Raw genomic sequence first — 26,033 nt, forward strand, 5'->3', positions numbered from 1 at the left:
GAAGAAATGTAGTCCTGTGTACCCAACACCTCTTATATCAAATATAAAATTCAAATTAGCAGTTGAAATATAAATCCAGGATCACCCTGCCTCCCTTAAACTAGATTTGACATGCTTGTTTATTGCTCAGAAGAGTACTGGCAGGTTTGAGAGATTTAGCCAAAAAGATACTCATCCAGGAAAGTGCCACAGAAGACCAGTATCCATTGCCAGTTCTATCATATAATACTAGTGTCGCCTTGCTCCTGTAAACTGAGCCTGCAGCAAGAAGGAAACACTGGCCCAGGCTCTCTTTACCCTGTTTACATGTTCTACAGCCAATATAACTGAAGATGACCAAAGTAACAGCAAGATCCAGAAATATCCAAGCTCAGCTCTTGCCACTCGCCACTTAAAAACACTATATTTTCAATCTTGAAGCTGTTTCAAAGGACTATCAGCCAGTATTTCCCAGGGAAGAAACACACAAGAGCATTGTAAAGGTAACCTAATTGGGTTAACCCCACCCCCCCACCCCACACACACAATCTTAGGTGAGTTAGTAGAATTTGGCTTGAAAGCTGGTGGGGAATGGGTTTGTTATGTTCTAGCATCACGTAAAGGGGAAAAAACAATTTTGCTTCAGCTAGTACACTTGTGGGGAGATTATGTCAAGAGTGCAGCACGACAAAGAAGAGGCCCCTCTTCCACCTCCCTTCCCCTACAAGAGGCACTTTCTCCACCAACATTGTTAGCAAAAGGTATATTTATTCTCCTGGCCCCACGCGCAGTGTGCCCTGTTGATTCTTGGTGCCTCCACATACTACTGCCCTGCAGCAGGAACTGTGGCTAGCTGCTCCAGTCTACTGGGCAGAGATGTAGCAATTCAGACTCTGCCAGGTTGCAAAAAGGACAGTCCTCCTCCTGTTTCGCTGCTTTGCCGAGGAAGCTCCCCCCCAATTGACATTGAAGCCAATGGTTTAACAGGGGAATTGGGCGCAGGCAAGATTGTCAGTCAGTGCTGGCAGTGCGAGCCTTCACCTGCCAGGGGTCCCGAGAAGAAACCTGAAGAGAAAGAATACATCACTGTGATTAGTCAGCAGTGGGGATGCGGGGCGGGGAGCACTCTACATCATGACTTCAAACCTCTCTGTTCCCACAGAATTCCTGCACATGCATCATAATGCTGCTCTCACCATTCTCCTCGTGCTGTCACCGCTTCTTTCCGTACTAGCCGCTTCTTGTCATCCAAAGGTTTAGCCAGTGCTCGGATCACGCGTGGCTTGTAGGGGATCACCTGGTCATGAATTGAAAGATGTATGAATTAAGATCTTACAACATCTGTCGCCAACTCGGTGTCCGCCAAGTGAAGACAACAAGACAGAAGCAGATTCAGGTAGCACAAGCCCTACCCACAGAAGAATGCACCACCCAAGGAGAGGAACCATTGTGTTACCGCCTATAGGCAGCCCTGATCACTTACCACTGGGGTGGGTAAAGAAGCGAGTGCAAGGAGGCATTGAAGTGCAGCAATACGAATGGCCTGCAACACAAAAAATAGCTGTTGGTTACCCTTCCAAACTCCTGTAACCCCCACCCCCCCCACCCCTTAAGGTGGAATGGGAAACTGTGTGGCTACACAATAGGGAGCAGTCACCCAGGACTCACCATGGCTGGGCTGTCTGTCAGGCCAAGAAATTTTCCCACAAGTGTGTCAACATGCAGACTCACAACCAGGGGTGCATCGAGCAACAGTGGCTGCAGACAGTGCAATGTGGAGAGCTGGACCACACAATCAGGACATGACAAGGCTTCCAGCAACAGTGGGAGCAACTGTGGCGATAAGAAAAGTAAAATGACATGGTCTCAAACATGTAGCTCATGAATGAACCGTAGCTACAGACTTGCTCATGCATCCCACAAAAAAAGATAAAGATCAGATCTAGGTTTTTTTCCTTACACCTTTACTCCATTGCATTTTGCTCTGTGCTACATAGAGATAATTTCATTTCTAATGCTGTTTCTAGTCCATGCCCCATTTCTATGACAGAACCAAACTTGGTAACATGCTGGTGGGGATATTTTCCTGTACTCTCAGCTGTAGGTCTCAGTAAAGAAAAGATGGGACACCCACACAGCTACAGAACTCATCACAGTCAAAGCCCACCTCCCCACTCCACATTAGCCCCACTTACTGTAGGCAGCTCTGTCACCAGCACTGGCTTGGGCAGGTGGTTGAGTATATGAGAAAGGCCTTTCAAGTAATTTGCTTTCACACCTAGGAAGGACAGACAGACAGATGAGACTTAACTCCTGCAAGTGCATGGGAGACCTTGCCAAGAGGGGTTTGAAATGGAGCCTGGGCACACTTGGAACTCGCCGGTGTGCTTTTTGATTCAGCTGAATATCACAGGTATTAAGATCTTTTATGTGCCTTGGGGCACGAGATGAAAGGGCAAGGAAGATCTACCAGTAGAGGAAGAGAAGAGAAACCCTGCTTTGTTCTTTGATGCCTCTTTCCCCGTTCTCCTGTTTATCTATACTGAATTTCCCTATACTCTAAGTCAGGGTGTCCAACTCTAGCGCTTCAGATGCTCATAGACTACGATTCCCATCAGCCCCTGCATGGGAATTGTAGTCCATGAACATCTGAAGTGCCAGAGTTGGACACCCCTGCTCTAAGCAGCTTTTGGTCACCATGGGGAGAAAACTAGGATAGAAATAAAGTCAAGAAAAAGCAGGTCTGGAATATCATGCTAGATGCTCATAAACTCTGCAGGGACAAGGTTAGTGTTCTGACCATGTCAGAACATTCTGAATGTTTAGCACCAACAGCATTCTCTCTGATTTGATAAGGAAAGACACTGGGGGAGGTCCTCACCTGGGGCAGCTGTGTGGAACCCTTGCACCAGTTGTGGCACACACTCTGTGAAAAAGCGCTGGCGGAACATGAGGCGCACATCGGCATGGCAACTCTTGCCCAGCACATCTGGAGAGTCAGCCATGAGCAGGGCAAACCCATCGCCCACTGCTGGACCAAGGACTGGATCCCCCAAGAGCACGAGCAGCTGTAGGGAAGGAGGACAGGGCTCATCAGGTGAGCTGAGAGCATGGGAGCAGACTGATTGGATTTCCATCCCCTCAGCTCACCTTGTCGGTCAGGTGGGTGGTCAGTGGGTGATAGCGCAACAACAGAGCTTTGCTCACCTGCAGAAAGAGAGAAGTTCGTTCAGTTCTGTCCGGTGGTGGGATTCAAATAATTTAACAACTGGTTGTTTACAAGCACCATTTTAACAACCGGTTCTGCTGAAGTGGTGTGAACCGGCTGAATCCCACCCCTGGTTCTGTCCCAGCAGCAGAGAGAATGTTGCTGAATAGTGGAGACTTACCCACAGCAGCAGAGTGAGAGCCTGGCTTCTGCAGGGACCGTCATTCAGGCCTTGCTCCAACTTGGCCATGGCTGCTCCCAACAGCTCATCTAACTGAGGCCCTAAGAAGGGCAGAGGAAAAGGGATTGATGGGTGTCCCTGTGTGCTCCAGTACAAACCAGGAAGGCCAGCAGCACCGCTTTGGAGTTTCCCCTCCATCACTGCTGTGCCTTACCTCCCACCCATCATTAGGACATATGCTGTCTCACCCAATGGTTACCTGCTGGGTGCTTGTTAACCAAGCCTGCAAAACATTTGGCGGCGGCTGTGGCAGCGAAAGGACAGTCAGAGGAGCAGCTTAAGGCAAGCAGTTCCCGTAGTAATCGGTCCTGCTGAGGAACTGGCACCTGCAGGGAAACCAGTGCTTAGGGGGAAGGTGAGATTAATGGCAGTCCTACAAGCCAGGTAGTGGATAATTACATTACCCGCTGGCTCCCAGCACTGCCGGTCTAGGTTTCAGGCACAATGCAGAAGACCTCCAGCTTCCCTCAAGACACACAGCACCCCCTTCCTCAATGCCCAGCACTTACGTTTCTTGGTAAGGAGCACACGAATGCCATGAGCAGAGCAACAAGTTTTTTCTGGGTCTCAACTTGGCACTGCCCACCCTGTGGAGGAAACACCATTATTTTCCCTGCTGAGACCGCCCTAAAGAAGCATCCTCAATCTCCCCTGCACAACAGAATTGGGGCCTCCAGTTATCCACCTCACCTGAAAGGGCTGGAAAGTGCCAGGAAAGCTGTTTCCAGGCAGGAAGGAGAGCTCTCCGTCTAGGAAGAGAGGTACCACTTTGGAGACACTCTGGGCAGCCAGCCTGGCATGGAGAAAAACAGGAGGGATATTGCCTCAAGAGCACAGTACAAGGACCCAGGAAACACAGAGAGAGAGGAGAAAGAGAGAGAGAGAGAGGAGAGAGAGAGAGGAGAGAGAGAGAGAGAGAGAGAGAGAGAGAGAGAGAGAGAGAGACTGCTTGCACCCATCCTAAACCCTGGTAACACACATCAAGCTGGCCAGGGTAGTGCCTGATCCTGCCCTGAAAAGCAGAGAAACTGGGACAGGGAGTCAGTCACACACACTAAGAGGGATACAGGAAGAGCCCTTTACGGAAGCCAATACTCACTCTGGACTTAAGTACATACAAGCAGCACTGATGACCCGTGCCATGGCGGATAAGGCTTCCTCCTTCAGCAGCACTTTGCTTAGCATGGTGTGGGTATTTTCTGAAAGCAGCCAAAAACAGATGAGTCAGGAGGGGGAGGCACTTGGAAACTCGTCATTTTCCTTAAGAGGTGACCTGTTGACTGCATAAAAGCCTCGTGAGGCCAAATCAGTTCATGTGTCGATCATGGTCAGTTCTTACTCTGACTGGTGGCAGGGCCTCGAGTAGAGGTCTTCCACATCACCTGCTACCTGAGTCTTTCAGCTGGAGATTTCAGGGACTGGACCCAGATCCTCCTATAGGCCATGCAGATGTGCTACCGCTGGGCTGCAACCCCTCCCCCTGAGCTCAAATGACAGCAGAGAGACTGGGCCATGGAAAGTGACCCCAAGTGTGTAAAGCCCTTCTCTGTAGGGCAGCAGTGAAGTAAAAGAGCCAACATGGGATGCTGGGAAGAATGGATTTAGGTAATGTTAGGTTCCTCATTTGCATTTTGGGCTCTGAACACGATGCCCTCACACACACACGATTTAGGCTGTAAGCATAGCCTGATTCAGAGAATGTAACAAAAGGCAAATCTGTTAATATACCAGGATGTCCTCACTCCCCCGCCCCCTCCAAATGCTGCTGCCTGGGGGACTGGGGTCTCCCATGAACAGAGTGAGAGTCTGCAACGATAAATTAACAACAGACTCACCCCCAGTTTCCCTTAGCGGGTCTCTGCTCATCCATTGGCCTTACCTTGCAATGCAGCCTGCACGGCTAAGCCCATCAAGCAAGGCACTACAGCCTGATGCAAGTCCCAATAATTCTGAGTATTTTGCTGGCACTGCAATGCCATCTGCTTCAGACTCCGGCACACAGACACCACAGAGTGGATCCCTCCCTGCATGCTGCCTGCAAATTAAAAGAACGCATTAAAAGGCGATCCGGCTGGCCTCTACAAGGGCCAGGGCTTTTACGGCTCTGGCCCCTACCTGGTGGAACAGGCTTCCAGGTGAGATCAGGGCCCTGCGGGATTTACAAAGTTTCCGCAGGGCCTGTAAAACGGACCTGTTCCGCCAGGCGTTTGGCCAGCCGGGATATCAACCGTGATAAAAAGCAAACATCTGGCCTCCCGTGGGTTCATAAAAGGGGGAATAGAATAGCTGAAGCCATCTCTAGTTTAATATTTTATGTATTTTATGTATTTTAATTAACTTATATATATGATGTTTTAAATTTTTATTTTGTTGGAAACCGCCCTGAGCCTTCGGGGAGGGCGGTATACAAATACAATAAATAAATAAATAAATAAAATGTGAGCATGTGTGTGAAGGGCCATCAAGTCACAGTTGAATTATGGTGGCCCCACAGAGGGTTAAAAGTAAGAGATGAATAGAGGTGGGTTGCCATTGCCAGCCTCTATGTCACAAGCCAAAGACTTCCTTGGTGGTCTCCCATTCAAGTACTAACCACGGCCAACCCTGATTACCTTCCAAGATCTGACTAGCCTGGGCCACCCAGGCCAGGGCACATTAAAAATGCCCACCCTAAACGACACCCTATTCAGGATAAAGATGTCAGGAGATTTGTGAATTCATCCGCCATTTCCTGGATCGTCTTTATTCTAGAATGCTCTGCTTGGGTCTAGACTCTAGTGCCTTGGGGACAGAACTAGGTAGGCAGCAGGGCCCACATGGAGCACTCTAGAACAACAATGGTCCAAGAGACGGCACATGAATTCATAGCTCTCCTGTCATCTTAATCTTGAACAAGGTATAACAAATGACGGTATGAAGAGGCACGCTAGGTAATGATCACCAGTTCCTTCAAATCTGAAGGTTCAAATCTGATAGACAATCTCCATGGCCATTTAAGAACTTCAAAGACATTGCAGCACCAAAAGGAGGCAGGCTAGCACTGGGAAAGCCTTGCCATCTCACACTCTGCAGTAACGAATTTTGCCAATCTTTCTCAGGCTGTTTAGAAATTAGAAAGTTATGGGGCTGGAAGGGACCTACAGGTTAGGAGTCCAGGTCTCTGCCCTCAGAAAGGTACTAAACATGCAAATCTCTCTGACACAGTTCTAAGCCATTCCATCCCTATTACCCTTCGCTATTAGAAAACAAAGATCAGGGTTGCTCACAAATTGTCCCATACAATTCTTGTATTACCTTTCTCCACCTCCTGGAGATGCTGGAGAAGAACAGGAACCGTCTCCTTCGTTATACTTGGGTGGGTGGAGACTGCTGCCAAGGCCTGCAGGCAACGGTCCTGCTGGAATTCAGTGCTGTCCTCCTGCGATTCTGAAACAGGCAGCACATGGAACACAGCAGCCAAGCAAAGCATTTGTCTGAAAGAACAGACCAGCAAAGTGCTACCACAATCCCATCCACCGCATAGATGTGAGGAATGCCAGCCATAAGTCCCAAACAGAGTCTGTCCCTTAGATTTATTTTTGTATGCTTCAAACCACAATCAGACAAATCGTACAGAGATGCAAGTGAATGTCCTCATGCAGTTAGCACCTGTAGTCACTACAATAGGCACCAACCATTTATTCACACACACTTAGTGAGGTAATGCAGTGGAGGAACCCTGACTTCCTCTGCCAAACCCACTAACAAGCCCGCTATACCTGACTGCAGACCCTCCGAGAGCTTCCGAACCAAGCATCTGCTGACGGCCTCGGGATAGAAGGGAGTCAGGGTGCCTGCAGCCTCCATGGCAGCCAAGCTATATGGATGAAGAGGAAGACAAAAATGGAAGAGCTTGAAAGAAAGAGCTTGTGCCAAACGCTCATTGCCAGAAGGAAAGAAAGCAACTCTTTCAAACGAGATCAAAATATAAAAGCTAAAAAACACAATTTATTGGGCTTCCCTATCACAGGAAAGAAACTAAAGCATAGGTCTTACATGATATGTTTTACCATGGCAAAACATAATATATGGCAACCAAAGTGGTCTGAAATTAGAGTGGTGAAGAGAAAGGGCTAACTAAGCAACACACACAGAAGCCAAATGTGCTACCTCTTTCCAGTGTAACTAATTCATTTTATCATTTTAACTTTAAAAATGACAGAACAGTACAGCATCAGCTGTTAGGAATGAATCAATTCCAAGACAATTCTGAAAAGCTCAAACACCTGCCATCCCCCCCGCCCTTCCCGACCACAGCACTGGGCCCAACTTTGCCCCTGCATTTCACCTGGTCTGGGAATCTTCCTCATGGAGAATGAATCGAGCCAGGCTGTCCACAAGTCTATCCACATCTGGGAAATCCAGGAGCCCTGCAACAGGAAAAATTGCATCTACATTTCTTCCCTTGCACAGGGAAGGGAACACAGCACTGCTTTTTCTGACTTGCTGTATTGTAGACCACTTCCTATAATCTGTCTAGTGCTCCTAAAGTCCAGCTAGCATGAAATAAACTGGAAAAAAAAACCAACTGTCTGAAATCCAATCACCTAGCTATATACATGTGGCAGACCATGCCAGACTGCACACTACAGGGATCTGCACACATGAGAAATCCAGAAACACACCAGAAGAGAAATCTTCTAGCAAAACATAATGTTTCCTGGGGGCATCACTCAACCCATACAGAGAGAAGGAGGAGAAGAAGAGTTTGGATTTATATCCCCCCTGTCACTCCTGTAAGGAGACTCAAAGGGGCTTACAAGCTCCCTTCCCTTCCCCACTCACAACAAACACCCTGTGAGGTGGGAGGGGCTGAGAGAGCTCCAAAGAACTGTGACTAGCCCAAGGTCACCCAGCTGGCATGTGTTGGAGTGCACAAGCTAATCTAGTTCACCAGATAAGCCTCCACAGCTCAAGTGGCAGAGCAGGGAATCAAACCCGGTTCTCCAGATTAGAGTCACATACCTTGCAGTAATCCTAAGAAGGTCAACGCTCGGATCCCAACCAACTGTAGTTGCACGTTGGGCTCAACAAGTGCTGAGAACACCATGGAGCACAGAGCATCTTTGGAGCAAAGCAGGGGACTCTTGTCTGGAAGAGAAGGAGAGAGAAGCAGCTAGTGTTATTTTGCTTCAGAGCCTTGGGAACTAATGTTATGGTATAAATTACAAATCAACAGTGCAGATGTTAACAGGAAGCCAGCTCGCACCTTCTTCCTCAGGACCCCACTTCTGCCGCAGCTCCAAGAAACCAAGGAGCACCTCCAAGATTGTCCTACGCTGACTACTCTACAAGAGATCAAAAAGACACAGGCTGAATTAGGGGGGTCAAGAACATGGAAGAAGAGGCATGATTCAAGGCTACTGTCCTATGTCGGCCACAAGCCAAAGCAAACTCCAAGGGCAGATGTAGAATAACCCACAACCAAACTTTCCCTAACCTGCAACTGGGGCTGCCAGTTCCATCACCATGATCCTCCACTCCAGCACTTACTTGCAAATGCTTGTTATACTGCTCCACCAGTAATGGAAACACATTGCTTGTGATCTGGTAATAAGCCCGCAAGGAACCCCCTGCAGCTGCCTGCAGGAGCTTTGCACTCGGCCACACCAACTTCATGTCTGGCTCACACAGGTGGTGCCTGCAATCTGAAGCAGGCAAGACTGCATATGAGTGAGATAACAGAAGCCCCAAAATCCCCATTAAAATCCCACCAAAAAGCAACTTTTCTCCAACAGGATGTTGCTCATCTTCAGAATTTTAAGGCTGAGCAGAGAATTTATTCTCTGTTCCTACTTCCCCAAGTTAACAGTAGGAACAGTTTCCACCCCTTTCTCTAAAGCTGGACAGCAGATGCCTTCTTCTCCTAAAAGGGTGTAATTTCCTCCCAATAGAATTGTGTGAATGGAGTCTCTTCTTCAAGTGGCTGCCCAGTCAGTATTAAGTATTTATATGCTGCTTCTGTCCTACCACCGCTCCAATGTCACCCAGCATGTTTTCATGGTCCAATGTCACCCAGCATGCTTTCATGGCAAAGCAAGAATTCAAACCTGGTCTCCCACATCCTAGTCCAAACCCGTAACCACTATGTCACACCATCTCTTGTTGAAAGGTACACTGCTCCTGTGGAGTTACCCTTCAAAATGCCTCCAAGGAAGGAATCCAGAAGGTCCTCATCATCTGAGCTGAGCACTGAGCGCGACAGGCATGTTGACAGAGAACGCAAAGTGGAGAGACCCTCTGTTTCAATCCTCTCACTTGCTGTCTGGAACACCTGGTCCGAATGGGAGGGAAGGGAAGGAAGGAAGGAGAATCAACTCTCCATGCAAGAGTTTGCCCTGTTTATAAACTAGACAAGAATGGGACTCCAGAATGCAATCAGCATTCCAGGAAGTCCTCAGGAAACAACCTGTATTCCGCAAACAGGTCAAAGTGGCCCTTTGAGTACATTTCTAGACAAAGAGGGGGAACAAAGGCTACATATGCATTGTCGAAGGCTTTCTCGGACGGATTCAACTGGTTATGGTGGATTTTCTGGGCTGTGTGGCCGTGGTCTGGTAGATCTTGTTCCTAACATTTCGCCTGCATCTGTGGCTGGCATCTTTCAAGGTGTATCACAGTGTAACAGACTTCTCTCTGTGGTATACCTCTGAAGATGCCAGCCACAGATGCAGGCGAAACGTTAGGAACAAGATCTACCAGACCATGGCCTTACAGTCCGGAAAATCCATTACAACCAAAGGCTACATATATTTTCCCAGGAAACAAAGCCCACCTCACCTCCCATACAAATTCATTTCTCTCACCTCTCTGCGCAAGGATGACCAGAGGCTTGGGAGAAAATCCTTCAGCTCTTTCTGCCCATAGATTATGCAGGCAGCATTCTGTAAGAAAAAGTTAGACGGGAAGGGGGTCAACAGCCAGTGAAGAGCTACAGTGGCTGGCACAGACTGCAGACTTTGAATTACCAAGAAGGCTAAGCAGACACTGAAACAAGGGAAGGCAAAACCTGGATGCTTGGCTAAGAAAAGTTGCAGAAGCAAGATAACCTAATCCCTGACCCCAGTAATAGAGCTTGTTATGTTTCAGTACTGCTCTTACCAGTGTCTGTAGGGAGTCCATCTTGGCACTTTGTACATCAGAATCCATTTTCTCAATGAGAAGTGGAAGCAGAAACTAGGATGGGGGAGGAGATGGAAATTTCAGTGTACTCTGGGGTAAAATATATCCCAGAAGACCAGACACTTGCCCCACCCTAAGACAGACACCATATGCAACCTACAGTAAGAGGTATTGTCATAACTCTCAGATTTCACTGTAATTCACGGTGGGGAGGTGTGGGGGAGACATGTACCGACCCTCACAAAACACTTTCATGCAGTTTATGGAATGTTTAAAGAATATCAAATGGCTTTAAAAAGTGGTTTAAAAAACATTAGTTGTACCCTCTGCCCAAAAAGTTGTAAGGTTTGATAGGTGCATTTTCAAGAGAGCTGACTCCAGTCAACAAAAGGGAAATAGCTCTGCAATACACCTATTGCTAGCTGTTAATACATTAACAGTTTATAAAAATATCCAAGTTATTATAAAAACCTGGACCTCTTTTTGACAAATGTTGAACACAGTCCACAGAAACCAAATTATGAACATAACAACCTACACATTTTATTCCATGCTTTCTCCAAGAATCTCAGAATTAATGGTTTTCCCAACAGCCTTTTGTAGTAGGCTGAGTGAGAGTGACTGGCCCATGGTTACCCAGTGAGCTTCATGGTGGAGTGGGGATTTTCAGGGTGTAATCTTACCATTACACCATACTACCTCTATACTCCCTAGCTGCAAAGAAGTCAGCACAGCTAAAGGACAAGCTAAAGGTCAGCACAGCAGAAAGATTACTAGAGCAATCCCATAAGGCAATGGGACAGATGTGAAGAATCTCATCAATCCTACGTAACTGTTCTACCTCAGCAAAAGCAGGGGTGGAGGTTAGCACTGCCCGCAGGCTGGCAATCAAGTCTTCTCTCTGGATTCCATGAGGATCGTTTGGAGGCTGAAACAGAATCAGAAACTGAAAACTGTGCTCATAAAAGCCACCCTGTAACATGATATTTTTGCAAAATTTCCCGCCGATACCCTCAATCCCACGCACCACCAATCATTCTGCTGCAACAGTTATAGCCCAGCAGGGAGGGATGACTAGCAAAGACAAGTGACAGCACCAACCAAACTCAAAGACATGTGACAGCACAAACCAAACTCAAAGACATGTGACAGCACCAACCAAACTCACTCACGGGAATAAAGTCGATAGGGAAGTAGCAGGATGTCACCTCAAACAGCTCCTCTACAAAGGGCCCTGAAAGGCAGAAGACCAGTGTGAATCCTCAGGATGAACAGAGGCTATATGCTACAAATTCAAACTAAACCAGAGAATGACCTGGCCTGTTCATCTGCAGCCCATTTGGCACTACTCTTATGACAGGCCATGATATGGGTGAGAGGAATTGGTTTGGGGACTTGAAAGCAGTTCTTGTGCCAGATGTCTCCACAGGTTTTCACACTCAAGATCTGCTCAAGGAGCAGCAGTGGCATAGTGGTTAAGAGAAGGTGCATACTAATCTGGAAGAACCGGGTTTGAATCCCCGCTCTACTGCCTGAGCTGTGGAGGCTTATCTGGGGAATTCAGATTAGCCTGTGCACTCCCACACACGCCAGCTGGGTGACCTTGGGCTAGTCACAGCTTTTCGGAGCTCTCTCAGCCCCACCCACCTCACAGGATGTTTGTTGTGAGGGGGGAAGGGCAAGGAGATTGTAAGCCCCTTTGAGTCTCCTACAGGAGAGAAAGGTGGGATATAAATCCAAACGCTTCTTCTCCCCCACCCTCCCAAAAATCTTATACTCCACAAGCAAGAAGCCTAAGCAATTGGCCACTGGTCACTCAGAGCTCTCCCTTATTCAGCTAGCCTCGTAAGCAACCTACCAAGTGCATAGCCTTTTATAATGATGTCTCGCACAATCTGAAAGGCCACTAACAGGTTGCGAGGGTCCTTCTCCCCATCCATCACCTGGATGAAGCCGAAGGTGAAATCAGCACCCAGGCTCTTCAGTTCTGTGGGAGGAAGCAGCAGATACAGAAAATCTCAAGGTATTCAAAATGAAGCTCTGATTCCAACTCAACCCCTTTCCACAGTTGTCCACCTCACCTGTCTCTCGGTCACTCATGAAATTCGTAATGATGCTGTAGACTGTATGGCGATCTAACTGAAGCAGAGACTAGAAGATAAACACACAAATGATAAATAGGTTGTTAACACAGGCACACTTTTTTCACGCTTTAGAGATTTATATAAAGGTATTTTTTGTGTTGCTTGTATTTTATAATTTCATTCATATTTTTATACATTGTGTAAGCACCCATTTGGCACAAAAAAGATCAAGATAAAAATTAGTTCAAATTTCTATATGCACAGATGGGCAAACAACAGACCAACAGAGCCCCCAAACTCACCTGGACATGAACCTCCTGGAAGATGGCTTTGAGAACAGACACTGCCAGGCCTGGAGCCAATGCTGCACACATACTCTAGAAAAATGCAAGAAACAACAGTAAAAATTCAAGGGCCACTTATATAAAGGAATGGCCATTTGAAGCAGTGCCAAGAATCCCTGAATGCAACCTTGAAAGCTACAAGGACTGAATTCACCACCCAATGCCATAACCACAAGCCAAATGAATCAGTTGTTTAATCAGCAGTATGACAATGTGCCACACATGAAAAAGGAAACAAGCACTATGAAGGCTGAGCCCGTGTGTCAGGGAGAGTCAGAAGAGATCACAATCTCACCAACTCTCACCACCTTTATGTTACCAGAATTAGACTCTCCGATTATCTCTCTTATGGATCATATCTAAATCAGGTAGACCAGCTGATCTGCTGTCCTTCAATTAATCAAACAGTTTCTTGAGTTTTTCTACTATTGCAGAAAACGCGGCACCCCAACTATGGTGACGAATGGACATGGTAACCTCCCAAGTTGTTATACATTTATTTCACTCTATTAAGTGTGGCAACAAGAACAAATTCTTACTAGAGCTTTGAGGCCCTGCAGCACAGAGGGAATGACAGTATGATGATCTTTCAGCCGGTTCTCGAAGAACAAGACCAGGTGGGTCACTGGAACAGACAAGCATCATGAGATATAATAGTGGGAAGTGACCGTCAAGAAATGGGAATTTGCATGGAGTTAAGTAGACATCTCCACCACACCCAGAATCTGCAGGAATAGTGGACAATACTGGATCACTATGAGCTGTCCAGCTATATTCTTCCTCCTTGGCTCACCTATAAGACAGAAAACTCTGACAGGTGGCACCATGACCAAAGAAAGACTAAAATGGGACATTTTGGAAAGCAAAATCACAAACTTTTGAAAAATCCGCCCGTCACATAGAACATTACTGAGTCCAATCAGGGCACCTCTGATTACCAGTCAGTAAGACTTAACAGTTTGTGTTGGCATAGAGCTGGGAGATGTAATATAGTGGGGAACCTCTAGGCAAGCACTCACTGATGGGCACCAACAAGGAGAGCAACTTTTATGACTGAGGCTAGCCTCACGTATATGTATAGGAAACCAGGACAAAAACTGCAGTGGGATAGGCTAGTCATACCATTCAGTCATGCCTTCCCTTTCTATGTTGTCCCAGACCCTGTGCAATATCACATCAGAGCCAGCATGGTGTACTGGTTAGAACGTCAGACTAGGATCTGGGAAACCCAGATTCAAACAGCCACACTGTCAAGGAAAAATTGCTGAGTGAGTTTAGATGAGTCACACTCTCGGCCTAACCTACTTCATAGGGTTGTTCTGAGGACAAAATGGAAGATAATAATATATGTTCTTAAAACTTTGAGTTGGACACTTTGAATTCCCATAAGGAAGAAAGGCAGGGTAAAGTAAACAAAGTAATTTTTAAAATGTCAAAACTGTCACTAAACTAGCTTACCATGACTCCTTTAAAGATTCTTCTTAAACCTCTTTCCCACCTCCCACCCCCCAAAGAGAGCTGCTTTTTGTCACCCATGTAAATTAACAGAACTTTCCAATGAGATTTTTCCCAACAGACCTGAGCTGCCAACGACAATACAAACCTATGCTAAATTAACCTATAGTTGATGAACTTTACAAAGTGGACTCGGCCACATCTCTGTTGGTCATGTGGGCTACCTAGGATATGCCAGTGGCTGCCTTGTTCCTGGCTAATGCCCCCAGATGCCAATCACCATCTTTGGGTGATTGAGTCTTTGAGTGCTGAGTCTTGAAAGCACTCAATGAGGAACAAGTTCAGTGTAAAAACATCACATATGCCCCCACCTTCTTTTTCCTGAAGTAGGGAGTAGCACTGTAGCAAGACTTCAGAGAGCACCTGAAGGCCGCGTGCACGCATTCGAGGGTCTGCATTCTCAAGCAGAGATCTGTGTTGGAGACAAACCATAATGAAAGATTTCATGGACTAGATATGAAAAATAAAAAATGAGCAGGGGACCCATAAGGACTCATGGGGGGTATTTCATTTCTTCTCGCCTGCTACTTTCTCTTTCCCTTCTCTAAAAGCCGTGATGGTATCTCCTCTTTTCCTACATCATTCCTTCCCACCACCCAGTCAAACTACCTTTATGTGTCCCAATCTTCAACTTTCCCTCTTTTTCTCTCCCAGCAGCCTCTCCCTGGGGAAACTCTGTTCGCTTCCAGTCACGAGGCCTGGTGTAGTTGCACAGTGGGGAGCCCACAGGGGCTCTCCTTCGTCACGGTGATTCTGTCTGGAACATTTTTATCCATTTTCTCCCTTCTGTCTTTCATCATCACAACAACTCTACGAAGTAGCTTAGGCTAAGAGAGAATGACTGCTTCAATGTCACCTGCAGTATAATCCTATCAGAACACTTTACTAGGGCTCAGCCTGATTGAATAGACACAAGTACAGTTCTGACTAGATCGGCTTAGGATTGCTTTCCCAAAAAGCTTCATTCTGTGCATGTTTATTCAGAAGTGAGCCCACAAAGGTCAATGGGACTGCTTTCCAGATAAATAAAAAGGCATGATCTCACTAGCTACTCCCCAGGTGCTGCCTGCTCATGTGCCAAATAAGAGAGGGTGGGGAAGACCAGAAGCGGGCATCTCGCAGAGAGTCAGCAGAACAGAAACTGTGTGTTTTGTTCCACACAGTCTAATGCAAATTCTCAACATCCCTCTCTCCAAAAAAGCTTGGCTGGAGAGCAGTCGCTTTCTCCTTCACTCATAAAGTTTAACAAATTGAACTGTGGCATCAGCCATATAACTAGCTCTACCAAGGGCATACAATACAATGCTCATACTCAGGCATTTCATTCATCCCTTTTGTTTTTGTGATTCCTCTTAGCCTTGTACACTGGGCTGGGGGAACATCAGTAGAGATGTAAGGATCCCCTCAATTTTGCTCCAAATTTTTGAAGTCTGTTATGATTTGGATTCCACTCGTCTTCCAACAAGAAAACAAATTTTCTGAAACCTGGTCATGGTTATCATACATGAAAAATATTTACTGCTTTTATAAATATATTCTAAAAATGTAAATAAATAGCCACAGATGCAGGCGAAACGTCAGGAGAAAATGCTACTAGAACATGGCACCCCAGTGATTCCGGCCGTGAAAGCCTTCAACAATACAATTAATTTCCAGTTGTTGCCTTTCCATAGACACATAACAGAATTTAAAAAGTCCTTCAAAACTACCCCTCTGAATGCCAAATGGGGGGAGGTTATGTGCAGAACAGTCTCTGTAATTTAAGCAAAACAAACCCCTTCAAAACTAAACATCTATTTGAAGCATTTTTTTTTCAAAATTACCTCAAGTTTAGTTTTGCTTTTTTGCCACTTTTGTGCAGAATCAGAATACTTTTCTGCGGCCGTTTCCGCACGGCCCATTAACGACGGCCTGGGGGCGCTAAAAACGCCGCCCCCAGGCTGCCGTTCGCACAGGCGCCGCTGCTGCAACACAGCAGCGGCGACCTGACTCCGCTTCCCTCCCCCCAGGGCGGCCTCAGGCCGCCCTAAACAACAACCCTTTAAAGGGTTGTTGTTGGGGAGGAAGCGTCTTCCCGGCGGCGCGGTGCGAACCGCGCCACCGGGAAGATGTCTTGCGCCCCACTCACGATGTCCTTGTGTCGTGTCGCCTGCTGGCGTCGAGCCCAGCCACACTGTCCTCCGACCTCCAGGGGTCGGAGGGCAGCGTGGGCGGGGCTTCGACGCCCAGCAGGCGACAACGAGGACATCGTGAGTGGGGCGCAGAAGGGAGAAGAGGCGGCTCCGTGCGGAGCCGCCTGCCGTCTGTCGGCCTCTGCTTGGCCCGTTCGCATGCTTGCATGCGAACGGGCTTCCGCCCCCACGCCACCAGAACTCTTGGCGGCGTGGGGGCAAATGGATGCCGTGCGGAAACGGCCTGCAATACACAAAAACCTTTAACAATTAAAAACATATTTCAGCACTCCTGGGATAAGTCTTGAAGAAGTTTACTTCAAAGAAATATATTTCCAGAAGATCCCTGGTATAACATGACTTCCACCCAGTAAACATTTGGTTATATAGAACCCCCAAACCTAAGGGGAAATCTCATAAGCAGTGTCTACCAGAGATTCATAATGCATAAGCTCTCTTGAAAGGAGAAAGAGTTTCTGTTAAAGTTTAGGAGCCTCATCTGGGGGGGTGGGGAGGCTCCTAAATTTGCCCTTGGGAACAGCGTATGGCTGGGCTGGCAGATTTGCCCTCCCCACGGCACTTGCCCCAGTGGAGGGGTAGATCTGCCAGTGTGCAGCCACTGCAGCCCTCCCTGGTGCTGGGATGCTGTGCCGGATGCTCAGTGCCTCTGCCACCATGGGCATAGCGGGGCGCGCCAGGGAAGGGGCCGACATTAGTCTACTCCTTCCTGGCTATTTGCTGTGTTACACCAGCAGCCAGAACTTGAGACTTATACCACCCTTTTGGGTGGCGCAAGTCTACTAAGCCCAATAGGAGCTTCTTGGTGGCAAGGGAGCTTTTACACTTCTGAAGCCTCCCCACGCTGTTGGGAAGCCTCTTTGGGAGTGGCAGGGTGACGCTGCAGCTGGCTGCCTGACCTCTTGGATGGTGCTGCCCAGCACAGAGAAATATTTTTCTTTTGCACTGTTTCTGCTGGTTTCAGTTTATTCTTCATTCTTATGGAAGGAGGCAAAGAAGCAGCCTATGTTTCCAGTGATAACAGTCCTCCTGTTGGAGGCAGGAAAGAAGGTTGAGAAAGAAGTTGCTTCCCTGGCAGCTCCAGCTACTCCTCTGCCTCTTCATTGACCTATAGCTGACCAATGTATTAGAAAAAAGTTTTTTTAAAATAAGATGCATCGTTACATGATGGGGAGCGGGGGGGTAATCTCTCTTCCAGCTGCGAATACTACGAATCATGTTGAATGCTTCCTATTGCTACAACAATTTTTCCTCCTTTTCTGAGATATATGATTCACCATTACAATATTCTTGCTTCAGTCTCCTAATTTGTCATTAGTGCTTAATTCCTTGCTATGGTAAAACAGACAGACAGCCCCAGAGGCGGTTTGCTTACTTCTGACAAAAAAAGGCAGTGAGTTGGTACCTGAAGGCAACATTTGAACTAGGGGCTTCTAGGCTCAGAACTTTCAGGTGTCCAGATACTTGGCTCTACCACATAACAGCCAACAGCGTGTCCCTGCAAATAATCCTTGAGTTTCTCTTCAAGGAAAGAGCTAGTGCAAAAATGTTCTTCATCAAGGATATCCTGGTGTGGGCCAAAGAGGCACTTTCATCTTCCAGAATATTAAGGATATACTGGAAAATTCTAGAGAGCAAGTAACAGAATGTCTGAAATTCATATTAGCACCCGAGCAATCAAATGATACTTTCATCAACAAGCCCAGAGCCACAGGGAATGAACACATTCCCACTTCTATAACATTTTATTTACACTGAACTCTACAGCAAAGCAAGGACTCCTTTCTTGGAACAATGACACATGTACCCTTCCTAGAACTGGCTGGGATCGCACACAAAGTTCCACTCACCCCAAGGTTTCCACAAGCTCCAATATGGTGCAGGTCCCAGCTTTCACCCCTAAAAAAAAGGAAGATGCAAGATTAAATTTTGCACTGTAGCTTACTGCACTAGAGTTGGCAGCAGTTCTTAAAACATCTTTTAGAGATGGGAATACACGTAGCTTAAAGTTCAACGCAATTTACCATCCTTCTGCTTGTACAACTCAGTCCAATTTTCACCTCAGACCTTGGGGAGTTGCTCTTAGACCAGAAAATACTGGCTACATAGAACAAATAATCTGACTCTGCAGAAGGAAGCTTTATGTGATCATGAGGTGAGATGCATTTATCTCAAGGCAACTTCAAGAGGGAAAAACTGTCTTGTTTCCCCGCTAATCATTAGCTGCCTCTGGCAAGAAACAGTACTGCAGTCCTTTCTTGTCTGAGGTAGGGCTATGGCTCAGTGGAAGAGCACCTGCTTTGCATGGGGAGAACTCCAGGTTCAATCCCTGGCATCTCCAGTTGAAGGATCTGAGAGTAGCTGATATGAAAGATGTTTCTGTGAAACCTTGGAGAGCCAATCAGAGTAAACAACATTGACCTGGACAGACCATTAGGTATGACTCAGAAAAAGGGAGGTTCATGTGCTCAGGTATCACTGAATACACTTGGGCATTTCTTCCAACCACCGAAAATAAGTGCTGCAGCAATAATAATAGCTGTTGAACATGCTCTCTCTTCCTGTGAGAACCAGCATGGTATAGTGGTTAAGAGCAGGTGCACTCTAACCTGGAGAACTGGGTTTGATTCCCAGCTCAGCCATTTGAGCTGTGGAGGCTTATCTAGATTAGCTTGTGCACTCCATGCCAGCTGGTGACCTTGGGCTAGTCACAACTCTTCAGAGCTCTCTCAGACCCACCTACCTCACAAGGTGTTTGTTGTGAGGGGGGAAGGGAAAGGAGTTTGTAAGCCTCTTTGTGTCTCCTTACAGGAGAGAAAGGGGGGATTTAAATCCAACTCTTCTTCGTGCCCTTTAAGGCTGGAAACAGTGATATAGGACTCTCCCAGCTGATTTCCTTGGCTATGAAGGGAGAAGACAGACAAGTGGGATAGTACTTACAGTGAAAGGGATGGAGGAAGCAATTCATGGCTATTTCTAAGGCGAGTCTAATAACAAGAGTAAGCTATGCAGGGACTTGAGGACTTCTAACTAATTTTTCTGCCGGGTCTCCAAAAATACTAGATCATTTTACCTGTGTGCCATGGTCTAATCAGGCATTCAAACAGCTAAGAACTGACAACTTCTTGAATGCGCCTTATTGATCACAGAAGTACAAAAGCTACAACTGCTTTATTTCCTAGGGCGTAGAAGCAGCTACAATATGCAGGTCACACCAAATTTCCACCTAGCTGCTTCCCTGAAGTCAGCACACAGAGGAAAGTGGCTAGCCAGATCATTACTTACGTCACCTCTGAAACACAACCCATGCAGGCAGGCAAAAATGCATTTCAGATTGGTTTGCACTTTTTTATATCCTTTTGAAAAAAATGGGATATCCAGGAAACCCAAGGCAAGCAATGTCTCTCCTCCTTACATGACAACATTTTCATAATGATCTACTTTCCATTTATAGTGGTAAACTTATGGCCTTCCAATCGCCCAAAGCATGCTATTCACATCCATTTATTTACTTTTCACCTGAGCATAATTTATAGAAGTCGCTTTTTAAAATATTGTCAAATTAAGTATCGATGCCAAAAGTGAGTTTAATCACTGTAATATGGATTTGCAAAGCCATATTTTAAGTAGAGCAAAATTACAATTATTGAAATTGGGGGGAAAACCCCAAAATTGAAGGGAACAAACATACCCGCTGCAATAGAAGCATGCCATAAAAATCTAATCTTTGCTGAGAAATTACCGTTATCTACCTCATTCGAAGTGGGGAAACTATGAAGGGAAAAGGAAGGAAACTGAGAGAAAGTGGGAAGCAGCTTGCCACCTGAAAGGACAACTTGCGATATAAACAGGCAGAGGAGTGGCAGACGCACAGGCACAGTACAGAATCTCAACAGCTACCGTCATCCTGACACAACCAGGTGTTAAGGAACAAGAGGACCATCCTGAACAAACCACTTCTAACTCATTCTTATCACTGCCTTGCTCTCAAAAGCACAAGATCTGCAAGATATGTTTTCTTAGCACGTCTCTTGGAAACATGGCACTCCTGGTTGTAAAAGAACACATTTTCTGTACTTAAAGGTACTTTCTTTGGAGAGCTTCTATTTAAAAGGAAAGGCAGAAGAGACGTATCGACAGCACTCCATCACATCCCTTGCTACAGTACCTCCTTCTTTTCTTCTGTTCAGGGGCACAGCCTGCTAAATAGTTCAGAGGAATACAACTGGGATCAGAATATTCCTCAGTCAATTAGCAAAGCAGGTTGCCCCTGGACAGAAACACTGGGCAACAGAAGGGGCCTGAGGAGAAGGCAAAAAAATAATGCTTGCATGTTGAAAGAGCAGAAACGATGCATGGATCAAACAGGGCCAGTATCAGAATACCATAAGGTGGGATAACTGTCAGGGACCACTGCTGTCAATGGCCCCCCACATACTCTCTTGCTGGTGATCCACCACCCATGCTCCCTGCTTCTTGAACTGCCCAGTGCCACTGGGGAAGAGGCTGCAGGTAGCTATGAGCATGGGCAGTGAGAGGACTTGTGAGCAGACAAGGGAAGGAGTACGAGAAGGGGACTGGTGGTGGGTGGAGGTTGGGGAAGGGGGCACTGGGAACCAGCCCTAAGTAGACAGGAAAAGTAAATACCTGTTTGTACTGTTCCTTTTGTTTCTTCTCTACAATTTTTTGTATGTGGATCCACATAGTATTTCAAACCAAAATAGTACTCTAATTTATTGAAGGGGAAAAGGCAAGACAGAGAAAAGCATTCAAATCACATCCCATCCTTTCCTGCCTATGCCCCACTTAGAACAGAAACAAAGCCCTCCAGAAGTGTATGTCAGAGATCCACTGGCATCACTCCGTGCCAGTGTCAGGCTGGGATAATTTCAGCATGTCAGTGTAGAATGGAGTGGTATCAGGGGCTTTTCAGGGGCAAAGTGAATCAACTTCCTAAGCTTTTCCAGTCCCAACAGCATCCCTAATGCCAGCATAAAATCATGGCACTGAAAACAATGCCCCTTCTTTAAAACATCTAACAGAGACCAAGGCTAATGAAAATGCTACTATCCTTCTCCCACCTCACTTTCAAGTCCTCCTCCACCTTCAAATATCAGGATACCAACTAAGTCTGTCGTCAATCACAGACTTTCAATTAACTAAATAAACTCCAGCCAAAATTCCCATAGCTCAAATGTTAGGGCATGTGGCGTGGGGTTACAGGATCATGGCAAGCATACCTAGAATATCCACAGGAGGGTTTTGGTGATAGGAAGGGCACTTTGACAAAAAGGAAATACTGAGTACAACAGCCAGCATTGATGTAGAATATGTCTAACAATGGTGTTCCATCTTCGGACACAAACATTCAATGGAAGCCTCCACATTTCCTAGTGGTGATGCAAGGACAATGCAACTCACTCAGTTAAGCAAGGAAGGGCAGGCTGCCCTAAATTATAGCAACTAAAACTCTCCTGTTCCCCTGGACCTATTCTGTATATTGCCCAACCAATCCTCCTTTCCTGGATAGCTGCTAGCAGTGTGTACAGTGCAAACAGCCAAAGAGAGAACTTGTAAAATATGCTGCTAACAGGCCTGTTGACAACCCCAGAGGCAAGTACCAACAAAGAGCAAGTGGGCTCCAAAGGTTGACAGCTTCCTCCTCTACCTTGAAAATCCCCATATAGTGGGACACAGTGGAACCATTCAGCCAACCTTTACACATTTGCAATGGAATCATGTCTGTTCTGTCTGCTGGGGCTGTGATTCTGCAAGCCGAGATGCACCTTGGGTGGTGTAATGGTTAAGATCAGTGGACTCTAATCTGGTGAACTGGATTTATTTCCCCACTCCTCCATATGAAGCCTGCTGGGTGAACTTGGGCTTGTCACATTTCCCTCAGAACTCTCAGCCCAACCTAACTTCACAAGGTTTCTGTTTGGGTCTGTCTGTTTGAAGGAGGGGAAGTGATTACAAGCCACTTTGAGACTCTTCAAAGGTGGAGAAAAATCAGAGTATTAAAAAAAACCCTACCTTTTCTCCTTGGTTTGTAGATCACAGCAGTAGTTGTACTCCGTGTCTCCTACTTGCAAAGGCATGACACCGGTATGGCATCTTCGATGACAGAATGGTGTTCTGCCTGGAATATTACCCATTACCATTCTTGCATGTTTTTGGAGTCTTTGCAAGCAGCCATCCAAAAGGGCAAGAGGCCAGGATTCATTCATACTACATTCCCAACCATCTGCCAAGGCTACCACCCAACCAACATCTCCCCTGCTATGGAACTGCCAGTTCACTTGCTCTAGTCTAGCTCCTGCAACACAGCAAGATGCCTAACAGACAGAGTGCATCAGTTGGCTGTCTCAGTTTACCTCTGGCAGAGTTGTGTGAATGGTGACAGATAGTGTGGTTTCTATGGATTCTGTTGACCCTTGTTGTTCTTGTCACATATTTCCCCTCTACAGTAGAGACACATGATACAGACTAGTGAAACCATAGTGGTGCACTGGGAGTCTTAGAAATGGGTTGCCACTAAAGAAATTTCAAATGATGCTTGCAAGTGCTGATCTTCACTAACTGGGCTTTTCTACTGGGTCAAGTCCAGAACCTCTCTAAACAGATACATTTATGAAGCCAATGAATGGAATCAAAAGACGTGTTCTCTCCATTTCCAACTCCAATTGAAGCTGCTCATTAAGGCAATTTTTCATAGTTTAATCAGCCAGTCAAATGCCAGTTACTGCTGCTGATTCTCATTTAAGCCAAGATTGGATTCAAATGACTATTTGGCACATAATGTAGTGTTTGCTCTTACCGGTAGTACTTGACTAGATGGCAAGATGACCTTCACTACACTCATGCCGTGTTGGAGAACGATAAAACCCACCTGACGTTGTGACTGAATGCTGTGACTATCCATTAGCAATACAAGACCTAGCAAGATCCCAAAAACTGAAAGCATAGAGTAGCTGCTGGAGCATGCCGAAAGCTCACCGTGCTGCATGGCTAGACGCAACAAAACATCACTCCACAAAGTTGCAGTCAAACCATGATGAATTTGTCAGGGGTCACCATAACCACGAATACTAATCTGAGCCGACAATAATGCTATACTCTCTTAAAGAAGTAACTGGGACAGTGTTTCAAAGAATAGAGAAAATACATGCTTATAAGATGAAGGAAAGTTCTGATGAACACACATGTAACCTTTAATACTCTTTAACCTTGTTATTCAGATAGTGTTTAAGAGATAGATTTTCCTTTTTTGTTGGTTTTATTTGGGGGTGGTTTGAATGTCAAAGGCAAGTGAGATTCAAAACAGCATTCATGAACTGTACAGACCAGAAGCAATGGTGAATTAATTTATTTAAAGGGGATGGATTTTGTGTATGTCAGTTTTTTTCTGAGCACATCCTGGTGAAGCAGACATTGGGGCAACACAACATATTCAGTTTTCATCTCTAGCTAGCAGGTACAGCACACAACGGCAGCTTCATACCCATCTCAACATGTCATTCTTGCTCATCGTCTTCGAAAACACCAAGAGGAAGAAAAGCTGAACTTGCCCTAATTGCTCAGGCTATGAATCACATCTCACTCCATAACCAGCGCGCCTGCACTCACTGCTAAACCACACGTTAACCCATCTGTGAGTGCATAGTGCAGTTAATCTACGGTCAGGGAAAGGCACTCTGTACATGCTCCGATGCTTTCATTACTTTAGGTAGCAGTGTGCCAGCAATAGACTTGGTATCACATTCCGAATCTGGGCCAGCCTTCCGCCCCATACAGTCCCAGAACCAAAGTCCTCCCCCACCTTTCAACTCCGCCTTCCTTTTGCTTTTCCATCTCTCGCCCTCCATCAGGGTTCTGACGAGCTTGTACGCCGCCACCTCTTTCCCTGCAAGCCCCAGCACATTTCCCGGGCGCTGTAGGAGCACATGCCGCCTCGTCTCCAACCCTTCTACTTTCGCCTGCTCCAGTTACCCTTTCCTCTGCATGCCCATACCTTCCGCCGCTTCTCGGGCCGCACTTTCCCGCTCCCAAGGCGGCAGCTGGGACCCAGGCGCGCCTGCATCAACATCAGCCCCTCCAGCCGCCATCATAACCTGAAAACGGCGAGGGGGGGAGAAGAACGGACTGCGCGTGCGCATCGCCTCCGTCATGTGTGAAGGGAGAAAGGTAGCGGTGGGCGGTGGTCGTGGATTTACTACACAGTTCCTAAACAGAGGCGTGGACTATCAGAAGTTAGGGCAGGCATTTAAATGCGATTAGGAGGATTGAGGTTTCACTGGGTCCAGTTTACTGAAAATGACAAAAATTCCCGCCCTTTCCGCCATGATAAGTGTAAGAAGTATGATCTCAGCAGATTCCAAAATGCCCAGGGAATGTGTGTGTGATGTGTTTGGTATTTGAAATATAGCTGTTCATACGTATAAATTATGATAATTTAAACTACTAAAAACTAATTTAGCGCTATAGAGTTGAATGGCTTTTCATTTACTCGTTCAAATCATAAGAAATAAAGCTGAAAATGCCAGACAAACCGAGCTTTGGTTTGGGGAAAACCTAGGACCAAGGTAGGAAACAGATCCTCTTCTCTCTCTGGAATCCTTGCCCCAGGTGCAGTACAAGCATAAATTAGGACAGGGCTGCATTTCCCAAAATATGACCTGAGGAGCTGCAGGACACTTCAAACTGTGTTCCACGTAGGAAGATTATCTCACAGCCTGTAAATCTAGAGATATTTTGTTCTAGCAACATTAATTTAGTATTACAACCCTCAACAACTGCTACTTGTTGTGCTAACTAACTTTGGAGGCCACAAAGAGCCAGAAGGAGCTTCCCACCCTGCCTCTTCCTCTGCATGGATTAACGGAAAGTGAGGCACTATTCTTTACTAATGCTGTTGTAAAGTTAATGCCCCAGTCCACAGATTTGTATGGATCCTTGTGCCATGAGCTGCATAGATGCAGCTGTTAAGAGATTCTGTGTGTTTGCCTAATGAAGAGATGACTGCCAGTGAAGTGGTGGGGGCTGGGAGGGTAGTGTAAATTTAGAAGAGGTCCCCAGTTCAAAAAGTACGAAAGACACTGAATTAGTCTGTCTACACATAATTTATTCACTAGCTCAGTTTTCAAAAACACCATCTTTATAATTTAGTTAATTCTGAACTAGACCATAGAACATGGGTGAAAAAATCTACAAAATAAACCCGGGTAGAAATTTCTCCACAAACCTAAAGAAAGCCCCAAGTTTGCAGAAATATACAGAAAAAATCTGCAACTTAAGATAAGGAAATATATTGGA

The 26,033-nt window shown here is 46.2% G+C and overlaps 1 protein-coding gene across 2 annotated transcripts; it reads right to left on the reverse strand.

Moving 5' to 3' along the window:
* Positions 1 to 727: 727 nt before the first annotated feature.
* MMS19 (MMS19 homolog, cytosolic iron-sulfur assembly component) lies at positions 728 to 24,854 on the reverse strand. Of its 2 annotated transcripts, none has more exons than XM_048506292.1 (31): positions 24,733 to 24,854; positions 18,572 to 18,620; positions 14,844 to 14,944; positions 13,557 to 13,642; positions 12,976 to 13,050; positions 12,671 to 12,740; positions 12,448 to 12,576; positions 11,762 to 11,823; positions 11,431 to 11,517; positions 10,569 to 10,643; positions 10,274 to 10,351; positions 9,603 to 9,741; positions 8,961 to 9,115; positions 8,677 to 8,755; positions 8,433 to 8,558; positions 7,756 to 7,837; positions 7,187 to 7,284; positions 6,723 to 6,854; positions 5,308 to 5,463; positions 4,528 to 4,627; positions 4,119 to 4,221; positions 3,938 to 4,015; positions 3,628 to 3,754; positions 3,369 to 3,469; positions 3,130 to 3,186; positions 2,861 to 3,047; positions 2,175 to 2,257; positions 1,648 to 1,812; positions 1,463 to 1,522; positions 1,176 to 1,276; positions 728 to 1,044 (listed from the first exon to the last, which is right to left on the reverse strand). In XM_048506292.1, the coding sequence occupies exons 1-31, from the start codon at positions 24,827 to 24,829 to the stop codon at positions 1,017 to 1,019; spliced, it is 3,066 nt and encodes a 1,021-aa protein (XP_048362249.1). In that variant the 5' UTR covers positions 24,830 to 24,854; the 3' UTR covers positions 728 to 1,016. The 2 variants fall into 2 exon arrangements, with proteins under 2 accessions (XP_048362249.1, XP_048362250.1); XM_048506293.1 differs by lacking the exon at positions 24,733 to 24,854 and adding an exon at positions 22,755 to 22,774.
* Between the last annotated feature and the right edge of the window lie 1,179 nt (positions 24,855 to 26,033).

This window comes from Sphaerodactylus townsendi, linkage group LG08 (genome assembly GCF_021028975.2).
Source record: "Sphaerodactylus townsendi isolate TG3544 linkage group LG08, MPM_Stown_v2.3, whole genome shotgun sequence".
In the NCBI taxonomy this organism is placed as follows: Eukaryota; Metazoa; Chordata; class Lepidosauria; order Squamata; family Sphaerodactylidae; genus Sphaerodactylus; species Sphaerodactylus townsendi.